General features: G+C 45.6%; 1 protein-coding gene across 55 annotated transcripts in view; it reads left to right on the forward strand.

The window, feature by feature from the left end:
• Tcf7l2 (transcription factor 7 like 2, T cell specific, HMG box) overlaps positions 1-25,152 on the forward strand; it is a 191,863-nt gene that overhangs the window by 148,050 nt on the left and 18,661 nt on the right. For 24 of the 55 annotated variants that reach the window (NR_138565.1, NM_001331148.1, NM_001331146.1 and 21 more), the window contains 3 exons: positions 18,577-18,709; positions 20,733-20,835; positions 22,713-22,799. Coding sequence is in view for 54 of the 55 variants with exons in the window: in NM_001331148.1 (NP_001318077.1) it covers positions 18,577-18,709; positions 20,733-20,835; positions 22,713-22,799 (323 nt within the window). In the remaining variant the exon portion in view is untranslated. Of the gene's footprint in view, positions 1-3,624; positions 5,792-18,576; positions 18,710-20,732; positions 20,836-22,712; positions 22,800-25,152 lie in introns of those variants that run through there. The other 31 variants (XM_030250849.1, XM_006526861.4, NM_001142920.2 and 28 more) reach the window with 6 other exon arrangements.

A 25,152-nucleotide genomic window follows, 5' to 3' on the forward strand; every position in this document is an offset into this window, starting at 1 on the left:
GTTTGTTTTTAAGTCTGGAATCTTCTCATTGACTTAAACCACCATAGTCTTCAAGTCTAAGCAGTACTGTTTGACAGTGGGGTGAGGCCTTGGTAACAAAATAAAGGATGCTGCTCACTCTCTCTGCAAAGACAGGAGGAGGATGCTGATGTAAAGGAAGGCATTGCCATCTTCCAGCCCTGGTAATATGACTAGGGACTTGGCAGGTTTCTACTGAAGGAAAAATCATGATAACTTTACCTAAATCGTTAGCAAAAGGGAACTGGCGGGGATCAGGATGGAGGGCCTTTCCCCTCCTCTCCCCCTCCCGCCCTCTTCCTTCCTTCCTCCCTTCCTTCTTCCTTCCTTTCCTGGCTGACTGTGAGGAGCAAAGCAGGTGGCTCCCTGTGGCTGACTTTTCATGACAACATGCCATTAGAAATTGCCGTCCCGTTGATCAATCCTCTCGACATGACAGGTTTGCCGCGAGGCCTGGCTCTTTGAGCCAGCACTCTGGCTTTCCCTCCTTTTTTCCTGCACTAATTGGTGAAAGTTTTTTTACTGTGCTAGTGGCAGAGGAAAGTCTTTTGAACGTTGTCACAATCAAGTGTTGACTTCTTTAGAATTGCAAGTAGATTAAGTGACTATGACGGGGTGGGGGAGCGGGGGGCACCAACTCAGTCCCTTCCACCACCAACATTTTGTGATTTGAGAAACACTGCAAAACCAACTAATTGGATTTACACCCCCAACATTCGTGTGCACGCGTGCACGCGTGCACGCACGATGGAAGACAAGTATTAAGATTATACCCTTTTAAACTCCCATTATCTTTTGCCATGGGGTGGGGACAGCCCTCTTGTTTGAAATGGGGAGCACATATTACCATATTGATCGAGGAAAACACATCAATTAGTTTCTTCCTATTATTAATAGATTCAGAATAACCAGAACCCAAATGCTATATAACATGCTATTAATGAAAGGGTCAGCTATGACTCCTGATTGTAGAGTGTGTTTTACTAGAAAGTACATGTGTTCTTCTGTCCAAAATCAACATACAAAGAACTCTCTTGGCAAAGGATTTGTTTTCTGGTATTGATTCTTTCTTTACTCAGACATCAGGAATCTTACACTTTCCTCTTCTGGCTATATATCAGATTATTTTTTCAACCTGCAGCTTAATAACATATTTTATGTTTTATAAATCATCTTGAAACAGAATTAATATTAATATATCTCTGGATGTGATCTTTATTTTGACTTTCTGTGATTAAAATAATTGCTAGGAATTTGCAAAAATGAATCTATGCCTAAATATGTATTCCTTGGCCGTGAAAAAAAAAATCACTTTTAGATTCAAAGTTGTTGAGACAGCTCACACAAGGAGGTATTTTGAAAGTGCCGTTTCACAGAGTCTGTGCGCCACATTCCCAGGCTTGCCTGAGATGTCACCTCAGGTAATTCCTAATTGGAATTGCCTGAAATCCTACAACTTTGTAGATTTGTGATTTCACAAAAATTCCTACATAAATATAAAGGAATTTTGTATTGACCATGATAGGTGTGTAATAATCACAGCTGCTTCCATTCTAAAGTAGCTATTGATAAGGAGATGACAGCTAAAAGGGAAAGGTGGCATTGGGACTATCAGGGACATTTTTAGTAAATTATATTCATGTGCAAAAAGGAAAGGCGAGGGAACACAGAGAAGGACTGTCCAGAAGCACCCAGGGCCAGGCCTCCCCTGAGTTACTGTAATAACCCTTTACCTTTACCTAAAGGTCGTGATGTTACAGGAGAGAGGAGAGCAGAGACCCCGGCTGCAAAAAGCAGCAGTTGATATAATTAATTTTGCCATTGTAAAAATCATTTGTAAAATTTGCATTATTAACATTATCAAGTCACTAGTTGGTGAGACATCAGACGTGATGAGAGTGAAGGGTAGCTTAGGGAGAACTGGGCCTTAAACCCTCAGTAGATCGGAGTTAGGATCAAAGGCGCTTGCTTTATGTGGCTGTGCTAGACTTTGAAGTCATGACTGCACCTACAGCACTCATTTCATCAAGTTCACTGGTGTCTTAATAGCAGATCAATAAGTTTCAAAGTCGGAGAGTTAATTTGATACTAGTGCTGATGCGGTCGTGCTGGGGAAGCCGAGAGAGGCAGGGAAGGCTGCCTATTAGCAACTCTGGTACAGAGCACACAAAGATGCAGATTAAGGATGTGAGCATGACCATGAAAAGGCAGGCTCCGACTGTAGTCACAGGAGCTGAGGACCGATACAGCAAGGGCTCCTTAATTTAGACATCTCAGGTTGTTTGGAAGCTAGTCTGTACTTGTAAAAATCTGTAGTGAGATTCACGCGCGCGCGGCTGTGTTTGCATTAAGTCTCCGTTCGGTATAGATCGTGAGCAGTGCATGATCAGGTCTTCCCAAGTCGGTGTTTCAGGCTCTCATATTTTATTGCATAAAGTCCATTCATAGATTTTTATGGCGTAGTATGGGGAAGAGAAAAATAACAATCTATTTGTGGTTTCAAAAGTAGGCTCACATCACAGGGATATGATATGCACCTATTTTTAAAGTGACATTGGGGTTATCTATTGAGTGTATAATAGATAGGCATTTCTTAGTTTGTTACAAGACCACATTTAATTTGCTTTAAACAAACAAACAATTATTTAGAATAGTCTGGATCCCCTCTCCCTTCCCTTCATCATAGCCTGGCTTAATGTCTTTTTGAGCGAATGAATGATCGGGTTCTTTGCGGAACTGTGTCACCAGTCCCCCAGCCCCCAACATTTTGTCTCAGTTCTTCCCACTTAGGAAGGTAGTACATTTTGATGATCCATTCCAAAGACTTGTTAGACATAAAGCAACATGTAGATAAAGGTCTGCCAAACTGAGAGAGAGGAGGCGAGAAGTTGGAGCAAAGTAGCATGCGTGTACGTGTGTTTGCTAGTTTTCTTTGTTTTTGGTGATTTTGCTTGGCTCCTTCTAATGGGATAAGCATAAACAGTTGTGGAGTACGTGCCAGAGATGAGACTGGTGGCCACTGATGGAGGAGGGATGCAAGGGTGCTTTTTTTTTTTTTTTTTTTTTGTGAAAGGGAAGGCTGTAAAGACAGAGTTCAAAGATGTGAATCATAAGAAAGTAGAAACCTTTTTTAAAAAAAAAAATTGTGCAATAAGAACTTTGCCATCTGATGTTCAACGCAGGCCTCCCAGCATCGAAGGTCAGATTCACACCCTTTTCGAACAAAACTCTAATTTAGAATGTTCATCTAAGGGTTGATAATGGCATTAGAAGGCTGGTGGGGTGGTCAGTGGGTGTTGAAGGATTAGCTCAGTGGCCAGGGTGGCTTTACCTAGACCCCCGCGATTCATTGGGTAGATTAACCATCACATCTGTCATTTTATCCCTTTTACCACATTTAAAAAAGAAAAGGGGGGGTGGTGGTGGAAAAACCATCTCGAAGCAAACCAGTGAGGCCGGTTCTTTCTAAAACCCTAAGAAATTGCTACATGTGTGTCTGTCTATCTGTATAATTTCTTTATGCACCCGGTCAGTCGGCATGGCAGAGAGACATAGATGTTGAAATGATTTGGGTGAATTCAAATAAGTTGGTTATATCAGGTAAGCTGCAAGTTTTTAACCCTTAATTCCTCTGAATCAGGTCTTTTGCTTGTTTGTAGAGAAAGGGCTGTGTGGTTGTGATCTCCTGAGCCACTTGCCGCTCGCTCAGCCGAGTGTGCACTTCGTGAAGGTGTTGTTTACCGTTTCTGGCAAAACTTTCATTTCTACTGTGCATGTACACCCCAGATTAGTCAGGCTCTTAAGGAGCATGGAGGGAACTGATTCTTAACGGCGTTTTGGGGTCCGAGGTGGTGGTGGACACCAGGGGCATTCTCTGACTTGGTTGTTTGCTGGGTGCTGGTGTGGGAAGGTGTCACTGTGGAAGGGAACTTCAGAGTTTCTGTAATGTAATGGTTTATCCTGAATAAAGTGAGAGAGACAGGACTCGGAATCTGGGGAATAAGGGCAGAAGAAGCTAGGCTGATGAAGGTGTCTCTTGTCAGATTTGTGTAGAATTATTTACCGTGCTGTCTTTCCTGAGCCGCCACAGTAAAAGTGAAGAAGTGGAAAATTATCCCAGATGGGGCGAACTGCTCATTCTCTGTTCTTTTTTTAAAAAGGAAAAGATTTCGGGGGGGGAAAGTCTTTTTCTTTAGAACAGTATGAATAAAATCTGGACAGCTGTCGAGAAAGATACGCTGTCTGCATTTTTTTTTTTTTAACTTTAGCTTCCACCATAACTAAATAGCTTGAATAGTACATCTTTTCTCTTTTTTTCCCTTCATACATAATGATCTCTACTTCATTAAAAGCGTATTAATCTGGTTCCCAGTCTCTTGGGAGACACCTTAAGATGATGATATTGTGGGTTTTTTCCCCCCGAATTGTTAAAAAAAAAAAATTCTAGCAGATTTGGTCCCTGTCAGTCAGAAATAATTGTGTTCTTAATCTTGTCCCTGATGGGTGACTTGGAGTTCAGCAACGGACCAGCTCCAATGACAAATACAGTATTAATATTCATTAACTGCTTTGACAATGCTAATTTTGATGCAGTAGTAAAGGGCCTTCCAAAGTTAGCGGCCAAAGCATCAGAGCTGCGCAAGGTGGCAAGATAATTTGTGCTGGTTTGCTGAGCTGAAGGCTTTTAAAGTCTATAGCAAAAAGCTAGGTACCACAAACAAAAAAGAGAAAGGGAGAAAGTTCTGAAGCATTGGAAGGCAGGGCCGCGGAAATAATACGATCACAGTCCGCTAAAAAATTTGACACCTCTGATGCAGTTTCTTTGAGTGAAATTTCTACAAAGTTGCAACAAAAAAAGCGTAGCATGGTAAGTCAGCGCATTCTTGATTTTGTTTAATCTTTTTGATCTTTTCAATTATCGCTATTTGAAGATCAATAGTCATTTTTTCCTACTATGCTTAGAAGATGCGCAGCCGTGGTTTAATATGTGTTAGGACAATTTGCTTTAAAGAAACACATCCCCAAGTTTTGGGAGTGTTTTTTTTTTTTTTCCTTTCTCTTTTAAAGTTAGTCATGAAAAATGTTATACAGTGTATCCTTGTGAATTCTCTAACATACAAGTGTTTTTAATAACCTATTTTGGTTTTTTGTATTCCCTCCCCCACAAAGAGTAGAATTCATTGAGTTAATTAAGATATGAATGTTGTCAAGAATTTTATAGGATTCTTTCGGGTGGGGGGAAGCTTCGGAGTGAAGTGGTCCTCCAACTTTATCTAAATTCAGCTAGCTTCCTCCCCGTCCTTTTCTGAATAGCATCAGATAGCTATTAAAGCTTAATTTCACTGTAGATCTGCAGAGCGTTACTTTCACCAACTTAGGTGAACTCGCTCGGATTATTGAAATTGCTTTTATGCTTGCCAAGTCGGCAAACAAAATATCAGGCTTTGTTCTTTTGATTGAATGCTGGGTTGGGGGGAAAGAGAAGAGTGAAAAAGCCCTGCCTTTTTATATATATATATAACGCCCCCTCCCTCTTTTGGGGGTGGATTGTTGTGGAACCGACCGGGGGAGATCCCCGTTATTGTGCGCTTCGCTGTGAATGGAACTGTGCCTGAGTATCCGGCGCGGCACGGCTGCTGCGGGCTGCTCCTGGGAGCTGCGGGCTCTGTGCGGGCTGCAGGGCGGGTGCTGCCCTCCAGCGGGCCCGGGCCATCCGCGCGGCAGCATGCCTGCGAGCCAGCAGCGGCAAGGACAGCGCGGCGACCCCTAGATGGTAAGAGATGTGCCTGAGTGTCCAGCCTTGCATGCTCCCTGCTCAGCCGAGGTCATGCCCACTGTCACTGCGCGGTAACTTTTAAGATTGATGCACGTTGACTGGTAAGGTCCTGATGGACTGAGTCGATTTGGTTTAGTCTCCTTTAAAACAACAATAACAAAGGTTAAAGAGAGAAAAGGAAAAAGGAGAGAAAGGAAAGAAGGCAGGAAGGAAGGGAGGAAGTGAGGTACCTTTTTGTTTTACACTATTTTGTTTAATTTGGAAGTGTCTGCACTTGGAGGGCATCCATCCTTTTTTCACTCACCAACTTAAAGTGACAGCCTCCACCCTTCCCAGCCCCCCTCCTTCCCAGCTGTGTGTAGTCTAAGTGCACTTTTGCGTTTTCCTGTCTGAATATGTGTGTTTGGGAGCAGTAGGTAGACACAGCTTTCCTATAGAGACATGTAGATACATGTTTTCTATTTAGACAGTTCTGTCTAATCGGCCAAAGTTGGTTTCCTGTCCTTATAACTTCCCTGATCTGGCATCTCAAACCTCTGTATTTAACACAACAAAACTAGCTTTGCATGGAGATGGGGCTCCCAGGGTGTGAGCGCACAGTCTCTGGCCCCTGCTTCAGCTTCTCCACAGGTTTTTAATCTAATGCCATGCTAAAGTACTGCTCTCTGTTTCTGGTTTGAGCAAGTTTTATTATTTCTTTTCTTTTCTCATCCCACCCACTTGCTAATCCCAACTTTGCAACCGGCTTTAGCTTTTTTTTTTTTTTTTTTTTTTTTAATGGAATGTTCTATGTTTGGGTGTGCATCTGACAAGTCAGGGGACTTAGGGAATGGATTCTAGACAGTGCCACAGGACAACAACTCACCTCCAAGGAGTTACTTAGGAGAAGTTTTTAGTTTGAAGCGTTTTAAGAGACATTCCCCCTTTTCATTTTAAGCGGGGAGAGAGGCTGTAACTGGGTTAGCCCTCTCCCAGTTTCCTTTTCCCTTGTCCTTTGAGAAAGCTGGGAAGTAAATTCTTAGCCCACGCTGCCTGCCGGTGGCGTTCGCAGCACTTTCCGACAGATTGTTGCTGGGTGATCAGGGCCTGTCCATCAGCGGATAGAGAACTTGCAGTTTACTTAAGAAATTGCGGGAGCCACAAAAGCAGCTGCCGGGAGTGTGGTGGTCTCCGTGAATAGAGGGAGGGAAGGCAATTAGGGGGCTGTGTGGTTGGGGCTTTTTACTTGTCAAACTGGAAGCTCGTTGCTTTTGTTACTGCTGTGTAAAGGGAAATGGCAGGGTTTTGTTTTGGTATTAAGGGCCTTAAAGATTGCTGCTCCACACTTATGCAGGAAGGCTAGATAAGTCCAGAAAGGGGCCACAGAGTAGTAGTATTTTTCAAGCAAAGAGGTAGAAAATGAAGAAGTCCTACTTTTTTGTTGGCCTTAAGCCCTTCTAGCTCTTGTTTAGGTTGATTCCTTGGGGGAGGGGGGCGGGTAAGGGGGATTAACTTGCACCATGTATTAACAGATCGCTTAAAGACCTCCACTCTAAAAACAGTCCTGTGGCCTTGGAGATAAACAGCTGGCCAGTCCGGCAGTCCATGCAATAGAGGAAAAACGCCTTCATTAATATTAGGTGTCCTGAGTCTAGGGTACCAAATCTTGGCCACTAGTCTTGCTTTTAAGCCAGACAAACCTAGGATGGTTTTCTAACTGTTTGCAGACTAGAGCTGTGTGTTTGCTTTTGAAGAGCATGAGATGATTCTGGAGTTGAGTCCGTTAGACATTCTGCCGTGTGACTCAACACCTCCCTGGGCAGCCACCCACCGCACTCCCCTCCTGCATGCCACAGGGACTGTTTTAGGCCCTGTTCTATCTGAGGGTCTCAACTCAAATAGGTTAAACCCACACCAATGTACCTGGCCCTGGATCCTATGAAAAGCCCAGGAAAAGTAAGTTCAGTGGATGCTTTTCTTCCCACTTCTCTGCTTCTCCCTCTTTCCTCTTCCTTGGAGAAAGCACATCTACCCACCAGCTACGGCAGTCAGCTAGCCAGAGGCCTGGCCTGCAGTGCCACTGGGTATTGGAAGCCTACTTTCCCCTGCTTGCAAGGAGGTCATCTGAAAATCAGACAGCCTCACACTCTGGGAAGGAAGAGAGGGTGTGCAGAGTGGCAGGCAGGGCCTCGCAAGGTGTCACTTCCGTGTCACCGTGACAAGAAAATATACTTTCTTCCTCCCTCCCTCTCTCCCATTGCAGCCCTCTCCCTAAGAAATTTGTTTTGAGGGATTTGACAATCTTGCAGATAAAGTGCCTGCCTGCTACACTGGTTCATCATTTCCCTCATGGCTGACCGTAATTTCTTTGCTGCTCTTAGCTCTGTCCCTGCCACCCAAGGTGAGGGAGGGGGACTTTTCTTAGGTGCCCTGAGCAGGTTGGGGGAAATGGGCCTTCCCCCTCCTTCCTTTATGGGTCCTGGAGTAGTAAAGATTAGGGACTAGAGGGGTTTTTACATTTAAAAAATATTTAAATCGAAGCTTCAGCCAGCTGAATTAGATAACTGTTTAAAATTTTTTTTAACATTTTTTTTTTCAGAGAGGGTGTGTAGGGGAAGGTCCTGCAAAGCAACCATATGCAGTGCAAGTGAGTGTGTCCAGCCAGAGATCTAGAAAGCATCGCTTGGCTTTTAAGATGCATTTTTTCAGCTCTTTAAGTGAGCTGTATAAAGGGAGGTGGGGGTGAGAGGAAAAAGAAAACCGAGAGAAACTGGGAGGGAGAAAGAAAAAAGCTGGCCCAGTCCCATCTTGAAGGTACAGAGAAAGTTTTTTTTTTCTTTCTCTCTTTCTTTCTTTCTTTTTTTTCTTTTTCTTTTTAGAGTGGAGAGAGGGCAAGACAGAGCTATTATGTACCCCAGGGATGCGGTGTTAGTGGGAATGGAGGATTTGAGTGGGAAGGGAGGAACAGTGGCCCCTGGGGTCTCTCTCTTGCAGCAGTTGGGCGCTTGGCACCTCAATTTGAATTGCTGGGTGAGTAGTGGTGTGTGTGTGTGTGTGTGTGTGTGTGTGTCCACACTCATGGTCCTGACCATGAGACTCGTGCTTCCTTTTCGTCTTTAAAAGACAAAAAAAGAAAGAAAAAGAAAAGAGAAAAGAAAAAAACCTTAGACAACGGAAAGGGGGACAAAACCAGAATGAATGGTCAGTGCAGGCTGTGCCCTCTCCCTGCGGGATTTTGCTGTATCCTTTTGGGGGAGAGGAGAAAGGGTTAAAAGAAGATGGGGAGGAGAGAAAGTCTGACTTTCATCCCAGTTCTTACAGACCATAGCAAGTGAACTATAGTTTCACCCACCACAGAGGACTGCTACCATAGGCAGAGGGGAAGGAGAGAGACCTTGCCCCGGCAGGGGACCGTGCCTCTCCAGGAGCTGGGCCACTGAATGTATTGGTTTCATATTTAATGCTAACTTCCTGTTGTTCTGTCTTAGGTTGTTTTTATTTTCAGTCTCCAAATTTAGATGTTGGCTTTTCCAGGCCCTTGTATTGCTGCTAGTGGTTGTGTTTTCCAAATTTAATCAAAAGCTGTTTTGGAAAGCTGATGGTGGGACTGAGGACAGCTCCTGTTGACAATGAGCAGCATCTTCTGCAGCTTGGATCTGGGAGCTAGGCTACACTGTATCCTCCCCAGCACTTGGGAGCTAGGCTACACTGTATCCTTCCCAGCACTTGGGGTCTAGGCTACACTGTATCCTTCCCAGCACTCCGGAGCTAGGCTACACTGTATCCTTCCCAGCACTTGAGGGCTAGGATACACTGTGATCTGCTCCAACTTGGGCTTACACTGTTTGCCATAAACAGTGAGGACATTTTCTTGAATCTTTGGGCAATTTTAAAATTATCTTTATAATTACTATAATTATATTTTGTTGTTGAATGGCCAAATACAAATACTTATGGAGAGATTGACCAGATCAGATTGAAAAAAAAAATGATTTTTTGTTTGCTTGGTTGGTTGGTTTTGGTTTTGGAGAAAAATGAAGCATTATGTAGGCTGTGTTAAAAATCATTGTCATATTAAAAGCCAACTCTGTAGATAGCTCTTTGAAGTGGAGCATAAGGCAATAACCCCTATAAACCTCTTTTTGTTGCTTTCTAGTTTAGCTTAGTTCAGAAAACTGGTAAGACTTTCAGGGACAGGGTACTGGCCGATACTGTGTGAGTTGTGTTGTAAATTTCCCACTCAGACCTTCTTATAGGGTCAAGATTCCTGAAATATCCTGTCCCTTGTTTGCAGAAATGACTTAGAACTATGTTGTTCTGTGACTCAAGAGAGGGGTAACTTCCATTCTGAGTGAGGTGTTGTGAGAAAGGACTCGCTTTTCAGAAGTAGATTCTCAGCCCCAGTGATACAGACATTATAGCCGTTGTGCTCTTGTGTACAGGCATTTTCTGGAAGCAGGCGGGATGGCAGCCTTGTCTTCTGAGGGAAATCTCCCTTGGTGCTTTGGAGTTGGTGGGAAGCCTGACTGAGCTGTGCTATGGAATTTTTCCCCTTCTGCAGCACTGCAAAATGTTGTGAAATCCTGCTATGCCTCCAATTGCATTCTTTTACCCGCATTGAAGGACTCAAAAAATTGACTATTGCTCATCTGCACAGTCTTCCTCCACATCAGCCACGTCGATTGCTTCTGCTTGGTCCCTGGCGACCCTGGGTCATTTTTCCATTCTATATGCCCTTTATAGGAAGTGATGGTGACGTTTGCCATTTATAGGAAAGGATGCTGAAGTTTGAGACATTAGCAGGGCAAAATGGAGCAGCCGACACCTCCATTTGTCTTATACGTGATGTGTGCGCAGACTCCTCCTGAATCTTGGAGTCTGGGTTTGTGTTTGCTAAGTCATGTGCATGAAATCTTCCTTCCTCCTCTAGGCTTACACGCTTGCTATTTCCCGGGAAGAAAATATACTTCTTTCTGAAGGAAATAACAGCATCTTGAGCTCTATGGAGCAAGCATAATATTTTAAACACACATTTAAACTCTTAAGTTAGGTCCTGGTGTGGAAGCTGTATGCAGCAAAAGGCATTTTCAGTCAGCTGTCTCCTGTAAGTAAATGCAGAAGGTGCTGTCAGATTTTGTTCCTTGCTTTTCTTAAACTTTCCAGGATGTATTAACCATTATGCACTTAAAATTTATTCTCAATCAAAATGGGTGATTTCCTTTCCATTGTATTCAGGAACCCCAGGTCTTGGGGTTGTCCTGTTTGGGACCGGTGGCCTGGAAATCGTTATTGTATTTTAAAGTTGTTTCACATTGGAGCGTTGGAAGGGCTTCATTTGGAATAGGTTAGATTTATTCCTGGCTTTTCTAGAAACAGCTGTATCCTCTTACCCAGTTCCCAAACATTCTCCACACACCCAGACGCTCAGCAAGATTGATTATGCTAACGATAATCATTTAATACCCAAGTAGTGGAGAAATATTTGGCGGGAGGTGGAGGTTGAAAATTCCTGGGAAATTACTTAGGGGTGAAGTGGCTTGTGAAGGACTAGAACAGTCCACAGACCCCCACAGTGCCTGTGCACCCCTTTACTGATCTGGTGTTAAATTTGATGTTACTGGAGAGAGGCAGGCTGGGGAAAAAAAAAACCCTGGAAATCTACCCTCGACCACTGGGCCAAAACTTAAGTGTGCAAATGTTTTAAGTGTTTGCTGGGGGAAGCACAGTGATGTTTTCTTTTTTTATTGGAAAATAAATGAGAATGAGTGGTAATAAATTATGTTTAATGAACTTAACGGGGAGTGACTGTGAGGCTGTGGAAGCATAGCTTTGTTGGCTTGGACCTGGGCTAGAGTTTGCACAAAGCCAAACACCTAGAACACAGCTCTATTTTCTAGGTTTGACGTCTTCCCCCATTGTTTGTGCACCCCAACACCATTGCTCCCTGTCTCCTCATCAGGCATTTCATAAAAATCACCAAGAATTGCTGAATTGATTCTAGGCGCTCAGCTATTGAGACCAGCTGTCTTTGGTGTGTTAGCTGGTTGAAGTGTAGGTAGGCCCCTCCCTTCCAACAGAGGCTAAGGACCGAGGATCATTTGAGCTAGCACTGCATGTATGCACCTATGTGAGACTTCGTGGAAGCAGACTGCACACATCCCTTCTCTCTGCCTTCCTTATCCAGTCATTTCCTCGTTAAGGAGAATTTTGATGCCTATGAGTCCATGAGAAACTGTGAGTCGGCAGAATCTTATAGACAGTGGGAGGAAATCTTCACTGTTCCTCTTCTTGCTGTCTAATTGGATTTGGAGAGAGGCAGAGACACAGATAGAGTGATGATTTGTGGAACAAATAACACTTCGGATCTCAGTTGTAGAAGATGAAACTTTGCGTCCTGGTGGGTACTTGGCACAACACTTGACCAGACATACATGTGTGTACTGTGGATGCTTTGCTCTTCTGCATCTCACAGGCAGATCTCTCTCCACCAGTTTCTTCATGAAAAACTCAAACTCAGAGAAATCTTCCCTCCTTCATTTCTTACATTCAATAGCAGGGCTGTGGCCATCGGTAGGTAGTTGCCTTGCGTACAGTACAGTGTACAAAGCCCCTCAAGCTAAAAATAAAAAAAATTAGTGAAACCAGCCTGGCCACAGTACTGGCTGTGTCCTGGCTGGGATTCTCCTGTTCAAGGTGAAATACGAGGGGTTCTGAAGAAGCCCACGTAGAATGAAGAAGGCCAACCTTTCCGTAGTAGATATAAGAGGTTGGAAGGATGCGAGATGCTGGCCAGCTGAGTCGGGACGAACCAGCGAGTGCATTTCCCAGTAGCTTTTAGTAAAACTGGCATAGTATTGCTCTGTGTTTGGTTGTCAGTCGTTGGGACAGTAGAGTTACACCGACTGACTGTCCAACTACCTTCTGCTACAAGGCCTGAAGAAAACCAGGATTAGCGGGACAAACTCTGCCGAAGAGTTGTTTATGACTGGAAACAGCACCCCTCCTCCTTCTCATCCCAGCCCCTCTCCCTCACCAGCACTGGCATGAGCAAAGGCATGTATGAAGACTTAACCAGTCTCTACTGGGCTTAACAGCCAAAAGTAGACAGGAAAGTGGGTATTACACTAATGAGCCCTTTTTGCATGGGTCTGTAAACCCGGAGTGCCCTGGGGCAACAGGGTCCTGTGGGACCCTTGCCTGTCTCTGGGATCCACACAGAGAGGACAGGGCTGACAAATGCTCCTGTATTGTGTCTTTTGTTGTGTTGGGGCTCCTTAAAGGCTCTCTCTGACCCCTTTTTGCTCCTGCAGCAGGAAGGGGCGAGGCGGAGTATTGAAGAGGAGGCTCTGTTTGTTTCTGCTGTCTTTGCCTAACAGGTTGCAGAGGTGAATGGTGGGTTTCCGGTCCCTTTTGGCTTACTCCAGTTCTAGGAGTTGAGCGGTGGGGTCAGAGGGTGGCCAGTAGAGGGGTTCCGAAGCATGCTTGCCTTCCACTTGTCGAGGTCCTAATTTCTGAGCAGGGTTGGAGGGTGTCCGGATGCCTGGCAATGGTCAAGTTGCTGACCACTAAACCTAAGGGTTCTTGAGAGGTCAAAGGTCAGCCGCAGGGTCCCTCCCCCTACTGTAGCTGGATGAATACTCCTGTGGGTAGGGAGGCTTTGTGTGCTCTGAGGGCCATTGAAGTATCTTTTCTTTATAATTTAACTATTCAGCGCTCACACCCATGGAGTTTAATGAAGGCAATGAGGAGGGCCTCCCCTGGGGAGGTTGTGAGTCTGTCCAGGTAGAAAGCATAAAGCCCCAGTGGCCAGAAGTCAAAGGAGGAGTTTGAGTTCCTTTATTTGTGCGTTGCTTGCTTGCTTTAATGAGTTCAGGATTGTATATCATTTGTTTATTTTCTTTGGTTTCTTGTGAGCCCAGAACTAACCACAGACAACATTTTGTCACCAACATTCTGCTGGGGCCTGGTTGTATCTGGAAAGCAGAGGCAGCCTATTCAAAGCCTTGTTTGTTCCTACCTCCTCTAATGAGTCTCCCGCTGGAAAGCCCCTCTGGAAGAGGCCTGGTGGGGTCAGGGGGGCTGGAGACACCCCTGATTTTGCATTTGGTGACTGGTTTCCTCTCAGTCCCCAAACAACAGTGTCGAGGAAAGGTAGACACAGGCTGATCTCACAGGTTGCCTCTCGCTCCATCCACATAGCAGTTCCTGCTCCCAGTAATTCTGGCCTACAGACATTTCAAAAGTAGCTGTGCATTAATTAAGGCGGTGGAGCAAGTGGAGACGCCACAGGGTTTGGAAACGTCTCTCTATGAAGGTGTGTGAGGCATCCTTGTTCATTCACCTACTTTGTGGAACAAATAACAGAGGCCGGCCAGTCACGGGTGTGCTTTGTAACGGATGCACCGAGTGAGTGTGACAGGTGACCACTAGTACACATCTGTGCTCTGGGAAGCAGGGCTGGATCAGAGCTGTCTGGGATGGTGACAGGGCTTCAGTGTAGCCATTGGCTGGTCCCTGTCTCGCTCAGGAACAGCAAGCTAAGTGGCTTAAAGTGGCTACATGGGGGAGTTTCTGGTGGTAGTGAATTACATGGAGTATATTTATGGACTTTTGGATTCTGTTTTGTTTATTGTGTTTTGTTTTTGTTTGTTTGTTTGTTTGTGTTTGTGTATGGTAGCATAGACGTGCATAGCTTGCTTTGTCCTGTTCTGAAGGAGTTAGATACTGGTAATAGGCTCTTCACTGAACTGTCTTGACTGTCAGGGCCATGACCTTGAATGTGTGTTAGCTATCCTAGAGTTTGTAGCCCAGGTCCTTGTACAGAGACCTCAGTATAGCAGATATTCCAGGATACTGGGTTTGACCTTACAGCTGGAAAAGGTAACGGAAGGTGGGGGGGAATATAAAAGTGTCTCTGGCATTTTAATCCCTGTTCCCCCTCAGGGTTAACTGTTGTTTTAGTTTAGTTCCCATGATGCTCCACTGTGACTGTCCCCAGTACCTTTTCTCCCAGTGTCTAGAGTGAACAGAATACCAGAAAATCTTAAAGAAGTGAGAATTGTTGGGAGCTGGGGAGATGGGGAGACCCTAACTGCTTGGAAATCTTCTCTCACTGTATTGGTTCATACTTTATACGGTCTCACTGACTCTAGAAGGACTTGTTTATCTCCAATTTTGGGGGTTTGTTTTTTGTTTGTTTGTTTGTTTGTTTTTAATTGTGAGATCCTCCATAGCACACTCTGTCATTGGCACAGTGCAGTGAGGTGTTGTTGTTGTTGTTTTTCATGAGCTCTTCAAATACATTTGTTAAATATCACATTTTTTAAGAAGGGCATGTGACTTGGGTAGGGTGGTCATAGATCATCTGTGCTCCTGTATCTAGGTGATAACTTCCTTCCAAGGCTGCCTTTTCCCCTTTATGAGTCTAATTGGAAGGTGTTAGCCAAGCGGTTAACCACGCCATCTTTTATATTGTGCAGATTTGCATTTTACCAAGTCGCTTTGTATTGAGTGTGGGCCTGACACTGTGCAGGGTGCTGTGAGTGAGTGGTCTCATGTAATCTTCATAACCCTACAGGACGGACGTAGCACATGCCTGGATTTTATGGAGGCAGGAATGAAGGAGGCTGAGGAGATAGAGGGAAGAAGGAAGGGAGGTAGGGAGAGACACTCTCAGCCAGGTCAGTGAAGCAGAATACACCCCTGCCCTCCTCAAGTGGACAGGCTCTCACTCTCAAGTCTCTGTGAGAATCCAGCAGAAGAATCATTGTAAAGGCACCGGCCTAGCAGAGGTAGTATCAGCAAGAGCTTTACTCTGAGTGTGAGGACCATCCAACCCTTCCAGAAACCTGGTCCTCTGGTTGATGGGCTCTAGCTTGTTCTACCGTGTGTACTTTAGTCTGGTGGTTTTCAAGTGGTCTTATCCCAGGCTGGGTGCAAGAGTTTCAGAGGACTCGAAGGATGAGTAGCATATAATGCCCCACCCCAGCGGTGGGAAGAATATGCTGTGGGGAGAAAGGACCTAAGAGTCCATGGCTAGGTGTTGACGAGAAGTCCTTTGTTGTAAGGGGTCCAGGTATTGACAGGTAGTGTGGGGCAGCAGGTAGACCCCATATTTGACCATTCTGCATATTTGACCATGATATGCCTCCTCACTTGGGAACAGAGCAACCTGGATAGAGAGTTGGTCATGCAGTTTCTAGGGACCTACTTGTTAGTGTAGTCAAGGTCATGGCCTAATAGGACTTCCATCCCCCTCCTAAAGTCAGGTGGCATCTAAAGCTTTCATTTGTTGTCCCCTCTCTCCAATTCCTACTTTACCACACTGCTGGAGAGTGTTGTCTGGGTGGGGGAAAAAAAACCCAATTGGCTGAGAAGAGAAGGATACAGGAGTATCAGCAGCAGTCAGTGAGCTCAGGCTTGGTTAACGTTATCTTTAACAGGAGCGTCTAAGATGGAAGAGGGAGAGTTAGTAAGTCTCACACCTAGCTTACTGTTACCAAATGCTGCTGTTGTACTTCTGTGGCCAGAGACAAAGAAGGTTCCCCATAGTTCCCACTAGTTCTGCTTGGGATTGGTGACAGAACCACCATGTCCCCTGCCAACTCTTTGCTAATCATGACAGTGATGATGAACCAGCACAGTTACATACATAAACATGCCATGTGTTAGGTCTGTGCGAAGTCCCCCCACCCCCACGTGCTCTCTGAGAACAAGGGCTTGATTCAAGAGAAACACTCCCATCTTTGGCCTCCAGGTTCCCCTGTGCCTGTGTGGCTCTCAAGCCTTGGCTCGGCCATGGCCATGGGTGACAGAAGAAGTACTTCTATTACCCAGGTCCTGTCTCTACTGAGAAATGGCCTTGTGCCGGGGTCCCCTAACTCAGTGGAGATGGCAGCTAGCTTTCCTGCCCACCTCCAGCCATGTCTACCTCTGTGGTGGCCATCACACCTGCCCAATACTGATAGAAATGCCTAAAGCAGGTTCAATCCTGTGACTACTGGGTCACATCCATCCCCCCTCATGAGATGTATGATCTATCTTGAGAGCAACCTGCATTCTTTCATGTTGCCAGGGGCCTGTCTTTCCAATCAAGTTGGAAACTTCTGGAAGGCAGCCTCAGTCATTTTCCTTCCTTCCAGGCTGCTCCTACCCATCCCTGTCTTGTCTATTATCCCCACTTCAGCTTTCTTTCCTACCTCCAAAATGGGAGCTGATGCCTTTACTCCTTCTCAACCATTCTTGACAAAAGGCTTTCCTAGGACTCTTCCCTTGAAGGATCTTAGTGAACTTCCATGAACTGTGGCCACAGGCTTGGACACAACAGCCCTTGGCTTTTATGTACACAGCCTGGTTGCCATTGCTGGTTGGTGACTCCAAGAGACCATTCCTTATTTCAGACCTTCTGTAACTTACACCTTAACTGGTAGCTAGGTCTTCTAAGCAACTGGCTAGCCCCTTTTCTCTGGAAGAGTTATGGTTTTACAGGAAGCTGTAAACCAAGTGACTTGAGATGCTCTTTTGGGATCTTCTAAGACAACCACGTTTTTCTTCCCTGACATACCATGGAGAAGTAACACTACTTGGTGATGCCTTTCCCATCCTTAGCTGTGGTAGGAAGCTACTCTTCCTGTGTTTTATGCCTTTTCCCTCTATTAAAAAATACTGAAAAGGAAGCTGAAAGGAAGAGAACTAACTGCTCAGTGGTCCCTGAACTCGGGAGGCGCTGGTGGGCAGTGCTGGAACCTGCCTTCTTTTCTTTCTATGCAATTCCTTCTCCTTGATGTTAATGCAACGTGTGCCCTTCCTAGACGTAATAAAAGGAAATGAAGACACGTTCTGAAATGAAACTTGACTCTAATCCATTCATCATCTAATACCAGCCTCTTTATCTTCTCTGCTACCTAATCTGGTTAAATGTCCCTGTTGTAGGATTTTAGTGAAAATCCCCTATTGGGAATAGGGTTTTTTGCAATTGGATTACTCTCAGTAAATGGCCCAGTAGTTCGCTTGTTTCAGCTTAATTTTTTTTTCCTTTGTGATCTTACTGGGCTGAGTTATAGCCCAGCATGGGGGGGGGGGGGGGAGAGCACACAGGGGGGAGGGGAGAGAGACGGGGTTTGTGGAAGGCACTTAGGAATATTTGAGATGTTTTTATTTTCTTTGTTTTCTGCTTCGGCCTCACCGTCTGCCCTGCCCCAATACAACATACACATGTACTTCACCGGCCAGAACTGCCCATTTCTTGAATGTATCCTGCTTATTAGCTCAACTCATCATTGTCCGGTTAATTTATGAGTTCTCCCTGACGGTTGCCTGATGAATATGGAGGTGCTGGCTGGGCCAGAGCTTTCTGGTTAAGCTCAGTCTCCCATTCAAAGGTGGGGCTTTTCACCCAGGTTGAGTGAGTGGACACCTGCTTGCTGTGTCTCTGAGCCCGTGGAACCAGAGGGTGGCTAGGAAGGCTAGAGTGGGATTCTGATCATACTGTGTTCGAAGCCCTCTCTAAGAGGCCTAAGGGATTAAAGCCTCAACTTTCCACTCACCTGCTGATGGGAAAGTGAGATCTTGGGTTCTAATGGTGATGCAGAGGAACTCAGAGGTGGACCTGAAGTAGGCCAGTGTGGAGAGCCAACCGTCTCTTACTTTAAAATGGATTAGCGAGGTGGGGAGTTTGCAGAGTCGAGGGCATCTTATGGCATCAAGCTGGGAGGGTGTTACAGGGGACACTGGCCCTGGCTCTGAAGCTCTGGGCTACGGAGACCCAGCTCACCACGTCTCCCTTTGTTCTCCCTCCCTCACAGTCGAACAAAGTACCGGTGGTGCAACACCCCCACCATGTCCACCCACTCACGCCTCTCATCACGTACAGCAATGAACACTTCACCCCGGGAAATCCACCTCCGCACTTACCAGCTGACGTAGACCCCAAAACAGGTAAGTTGGGGAACTCCGAAGGCCTCAGTCAGGAGCCTGGGCCAGGCATGATGGGTGAAATGGGATCGATGGGGCTCGGGGTGGGAGATGTTCAGATTCACACCTGGGAGCTCTTAGTGGGGCTCGCCTGGTATATGTGCTGGGCTGTGTCCCCCTTCCCTTTGGAGAGATCCACTTACAGGGATAAGATTTATATCTGCACCTTTGGAGTTGGCTGCTTGGGAAAGCTGGCCTTGGTACCTTCCTAAGCAAACTAGGTAGCAATGAGATTACATCATGATTTTGAAGGAGTCCGGACATTTGAGAGTGACTTATATTCTTAAGTGTATTCTTAAGGGACCACATCACCCGGAGTCTGTATTCCTTGCAGATCACTAGACCACTGTGCATTTTCTTCTCCCATTCCAATATCTCGGATGTTTATTGTGAGCCCATTTTACAGATGTACAAACTGAAGCCTAGGAAGGTTTCCTCATTTCATCCAGCAGTGTCATAAGCAGAGGCTGCACACTGCATTCAGTCTCTACACCTGTCAGGAAAAGCAGGTCTAGCTTATAGCGCCCTCTACGTAAGGATCTAGTATGGCAGGCAGCCTCTCTGAGCACTCTGTGTGGATGCTGGATGCAGCCTGGCAGTTTGACTGACTGGAGGAGGCGGCCAAGCCTGCCTGAGGCTCCGCCAAGTAACAAGGCTTCACTTGCAGCAGGCAGCATCTCATTTGAATAATGGTAGGCCAGGGAATAGCTTTTAAATGGTTATCGTAAACCATATGATTAACGTCTGAGGAGTGTTTATTTTCCTCTGCGAACATTCTTTCAAGTGTGCAAATGGCTCAGTGTAGGGTCCAAGCCCAGCTAATCTCTTTGCTTTCTGTAATAGAGAGAAAGCAATGTCTGCGTCAAAATGTCACCCGGGGAGACTTAATTTACAGATTAAAAGTTTCCTGAATGAATTTCTTGAAAATTGAGATAGTTTCCATCTCCGTCCTGCCCCTTCGATCTTGGGTGAGTTCTGACGCACTGTGTCCATTTGGCCTCCCCCTCGGACTGAGCGGCTGGGCAGAGCCATTGCTCTCGAGCTAAATTGCTCTCCGGACTCCTCTTCCTAAGGATGAATGACTAGACATGTGTCCTGTGCAGATAGGAAGTGAGCCGTGGTGTGTACTTTCAGCTTATTCTTCTACAGGCCTCCGGGAGGCTTGCAGCCCCTCTGGCCCATGGAATACCCAGTGAGCAAGTGAGGCTAGTGCCCACATATGCCTCGGCCCTCCAGGGAATCGTGGTCCAGAGCTGAACCCACCAAGCCCCCAGCTTCTTCTATCAGTTCAGTTCTGACTACTGGGGGACAGACACCACCTGACACTCGGTTTCTGCAGATTCTCTTCATGGGAGAATTGGCCAGCTTGAGGAGTCGGGTTTTTTGTAAGGAAATCAGGTCACACCTCTGTGACTCATAGTGAGTTACAAGGCTGCCTGTAATCACAGCACTTAGGAGGCTAAGAAGGCAAGAGGGCTGTGAGTTCAAAGTCAGTGTGGGCTGTATAGTTAAGACTCCTGTCTCAAAACATTAAATTTAATTATTTAAGCCTTACAGATCCGAAATATAGCTCTGACACAGGCAAGCCATCCGAAATAAAGGGTAACTGACCCAGTTCCAAAGCAAAAGGAGTTAATGATTATCAGTTGCTCACCTGAAATATGCCAGTCTTTTTAGATTTTTTTTTTTTGACTTGAAGTAATCACTTTAGTCATATGAGGCAAAAATACCCAAGATGGCGACTCCTTGGTCTCAATCAGTCAATCACTCCAGCCCATCTAGAATGAGCTAACTCACTGTTCAAACGGATCTGTAGGAAAATAAGAAGACTGGGACAGTCCTACCCCCGCACCCCTCCTCCCCAAAAGCCAGGAATGGCCTCCAGCTGAGAAGAGACAGCCCCTTTCCTTATTCGCTCCTTGCTCCCCCTCCCTCCACAGTCCCTCTTCCTCCATACCAAAAAAATCGCTGCTTCTTCTCCTCACAGGAATCCCAAGGCCTCCGCACCCTCCAGATATCTCTCCATATTACCCGCTGTCGCCCGGCACCGTAGGACAAATCCCCCATCCGCTAGGATGGTTAGTACCACAGTAAGCAATTCCAGTTTTTAATTCCCTTTTTGTTTCTTGCATGAGCATGCTTATTAGTTTACGTGTACGTGTGTGTGTGTGTGTGTGTGTGTGTGTGTGTGTGATTGTGCGTGCATGTGTGAGTGTATACACACATGCACATGGCTGAGTGCATGTTTACAGAGGGACAGCTGGTGGGACAACACAGGGACGATGGTCTTGAGGTGTCCTGTGGGTTTGCAGAGGGATTACACTATTTCAATGGATGACATTGAAAAGGGTCAGTGGTAATTGCCATTGTGAACCCACTGTCCCCAAAGATGGCCAAAAGTGACTCTGGGAACCTCAGAGGCCTGTTGTGGCAGTTGCAATCCAAACTGGACTCATGGTATTGGGTTAAGCTCTTTCTTTTCCATGTTGCCTCTGTGGCAGGAAGGAAGTGGGGATAGGAACATCCTGGTGGTGAAATCACCTTGGGGTAGGCCTGAAGGGATCCCAGCTGCGACTTCAGCCTTCACCCCAAAGGCTGATAGCAACAGTGGAAGGAAGGAAGCTCATGTCATCTTCCCAGCATCTCTGAGAGTCTTTGCATGGCTGATGCTTCGCCCAGCTATGGGGGCACAGAGGGATAAGGGGGACCCTCCGTGGAACATTGGGGGCTGGGCTGCCTGGGCCCTGGCAGTACTCAGATAATTTGGCCACAACTTACAACTTAAAAACATGATGTGTTTAGAAATCAGAGCAGAAAGGGCCTTTGGCGTGAAGTCTATCTTGTACTGTGTAGCATGTGCCGTGAGCATGCACGTAATGTTTGACACTGTATGTTTTTATGCATCTATCTCTCTATTTTACCAGTGACCTCTAACATTAGAAAACGTAAGGCAATGTTGAGTACTGAAAGCAGCTGTCAAATTTGGGTCTTAGCGAAGGCAGATTTTTGTAGTCTTAAAGATGGTAAAATTTAGGAATAGGATCCCCATTCTAGCCTTTCTCTCTAGTCGAAGAGAGTTCCTGTGCAGTGTGTTTTCTTGTTTGTCTAAAAACAACAGGTTGCGTTACGCAATAGCTACACTAAGTCTCGTGTGGTTTCTGTTTCTTTGTCTTATTTTTGTTTGGTGAGGTAGACGGGAGGGTTGGACCTACTGGTTCTCCACCAGAAGGGACTGAGCCTCTATACTTCAGTCATCTCTTTCTGCTGATGAGGGGATGCGGAAGGCGAGATAAAAAGGAAAAGCCACCTCAGACAAGCCTCTGTCAGAGAAAGTTGTGTGTCTTTCAGGAGGACGCTATTCTGCATGCTGCTGTATTTTTTAATTATTGTAATGAGGTGTGATTGTCTATTGGTTACCCACAATTCTTCTTAGGGACTCTCCCCCCCAGAAACTCTTGTCAACACTTGTTAATTTGACAAAAGGCTACAAATTAAGCTCTGTTAATTTAATGTTTTCTCACCGAGATCTAAATACCGAAAGAGGCCCAAAGCGCAAGTGAAGTCCTTTGATTCGCTGTCCTTTATTTTGGTATAAATTTACATTCATTATTGTTTTCCTTTGGATGTGGAGCCCTCAATTAGTGTGATGGCTCCATTAAAGCAAGCGAGACGTCGCCTTTAATTATTACAACAAAACACCTAGTCTCAGCTTGGGGAGAGGGTCTCTATTGACATAAGCAGAGGTTATAAAATTTAATTAGCCATTCCTATCAGATTTATGGCATTCAAATTGTTCTGTGTTTCTTCCCTTTGATCCTGCCTGTACAATCCCCAAGATTTTTGTTCTGATCAAATGAGAATAAAGCTTACTGTACGGCGAGAACGTCCCCCTTCTTCTTCCCTTTCTTGTGCCCACCCCCAGCCCTCATTTCTAGTCTCTCACTTCTTTAACACCCCTTTTTTGTAGGCAAGGTCAGCCTGTGTACCCAATCACGACAGGAGGATTCAGACACCCCTACCCCACAGCGCTGACAGTCAACGCATCTATGTCTAGGTGAGTCGCTGTGACTTCTTGTGAGGCCCTCTAGACAGCGTCAGGCCACCCAGGGCCTGTGGACATGTGCGGGTATAATAATATAAACCACTGTTCATTAGTCTTTACTCCTGAAAAAAAAAAAAACACAAAAAGTTACCTTGACCTTTCAACGTAAGTTGAAACTAAACTAAACTAAACTAAAATTTTGCTGAACTAAAATTTGGGGAGTCTGTCCATGGAGCATCATAGAGTCACAAGTTAAGAAGGCAGGGCGGGGCTGAGAAAGGTTCAGCAGCTAAGTACACTTGATGCTCATGAAGAAAAGTTGGGTTCGGTTCCCAGCATGCACATGGCCACTCACAACCATTTGTAACTCTGGCTCCGGGGTATCCAGCGCCCTCTTCTGGCCTCTCCTAGCATGTGGCGCACCTACCTGCAAGCAGAGATACTCACACGCATAAAAATAAATAACTCTCTGAAGATGACAGCAGCCAAGTCAGGGAAAAGCAGCTGGAATGGCGTCATTTTTGAAATCATCGTTCCTCTGTTGTCCTCTGTAAGGAGGGAGGAAATGAAGATAACTTATGATTATTATTCAGAGAATTTGTGGAAACACTGGTGGGTGTTCTCTGACCATTTCAGACGCTGGTTCAGAGTTTGGTATAATCAGCTATAGTCTAGCCCCTCAGAGCGGCCATGTCCAGTAGAAACCTGATGGGAGCTACTCTGCATTTTACATTTTACATTATTTTTACCTTTTTTCCCCTCCCCCTCCCCCCACTTACATGTCAAATCACTTTAAGAAGGTCACCCATGGTAAAATGTTTTCTGTGACACATTGTATCCGTTTCCGTGACACATTGTATCCATTACTGACCTTCACATGCTGCTAAATCTTTGAGAGTTGTAAAGAAACTATGTCTGCATCCATACCTACAGACTCATACATAAGCGTATATACAGTGTATATATGTATCCCAGGACTCATTTTCCTCTCTCTAATTAATTCTGGCTAATTTTTTCAGTGACTGCCAGTTTATTTACAAACTGGTTGGCAGCGATATGTTTAAGTAGTCACTAATTGCCCCTAATGATAGTTTTAGTTTCTGTTCATCCGATTTTCCGTTGAGTTAATTAAATCGGTGGAGGTTTAGACTTTCCTGATGGGCTGAAGCAACCGATCCATTTGGATGATGCCCCCTGATTCAATTAGCACGCACTGCACGGCACGGATGCTGTCCCCCAGCTGGCCTCTGTGGCCAATACAGGGAGCCAAAATGAGAGAAGGGGCTGCAAAGGGCGCCTGGCATGCTTCCTTCCCTGCTTGCAGGAAAACAACTTTTGTCGTGGGACTTGCACCCACTGACAGAAGCATGCCACAGTGTGGCTAGAGTTTCTAGTGAACGCATGAATATCGTGGGGCTTGAAAGACCCATTCCCCACGTGTGATAGATCATCTGGATCTCGGAATCCGCGCCTGTATGAGTTAGGTAGGAAAATGATTTTCTGCAGTCTCTCCGCTGGAGAAAGCAGAAAGGTTACACTCATTAGATAATGTCGTCACAGTCCGTGGAAAGCGTGAGAGCAAACGGGGAACCTCCTGGGAGGAGAGGAGAGGGGCCTGCGTATGATCCCAGCTCCATCCCGGCGTTCACAGGCCGCTTCTGATTCTTTTCCTGCTTGTTTGTTCTGCGTATCCAGAGGTTGAAAGCGATGAAGTAATCGTAGGATGGGGATTGGGGGTTAAGCTTATTGATTGAATTATCATTAGGAGGCTAGCTGATGATTTATAGGTCGCAGAGGGTGGAGGGAAAGAAGGGGGTGGTGGGAAGAAAGGTTGGGGGCTGGCAGTACGGGGCGGGGGGTGGCCGATTCTCCAGGTAGGCCAAATGAAAGGTAGCTAGTTAGAAAGCGTATACAGCAAATTAAATACATTATTGTGGTAATGGGGTGACAGAAGTATAGGTCTATTATACGTATGGCAGTTATAGCGAATGTAGGCAGCTTGCCCTGTTCCAGAACACCCTTTGATATTTATTCTATTCAGCAGCAGGGCCAGGACTTCTCAGAATTAAGTGATGGGTCATTATACTTTAAACACCATGGAGAAGCCTAGATTGGCAATTAAACAGCTCTTGCTGACACTCACTTGTGCCACCCTGTGACCCCCTTTAGATTGAGATGTTGGAGCTCCGGGCCCTCAGCCTGCTAAATTGGGCAAGGCTCTTCTCCTGACGAGAGCAGGCCCTGAAATCTGCCGGCTTCAAAGGGAGCGAGATCATGTATAAACCATAATGTAGGTGCACCGTGGCTCACAAAAAATAAGGCAGGAAGAGATGAAATGTTACAAGTGCGAGGGGGGGCGGTGGTG

The sequence above is a fragment of the Mus musculus genome, chromosome 19, assembly GCF_000001635.26.
Source record: "Mus musculus strain C57BL/6J chromosome 19, GRCm38.p6 C57BL/6J".
Lineage (NCBI taxonomy): Eukaryota > Metazoa > Chordata > Mammalia > Rodentia > Muridae > Mus > Mus musculus.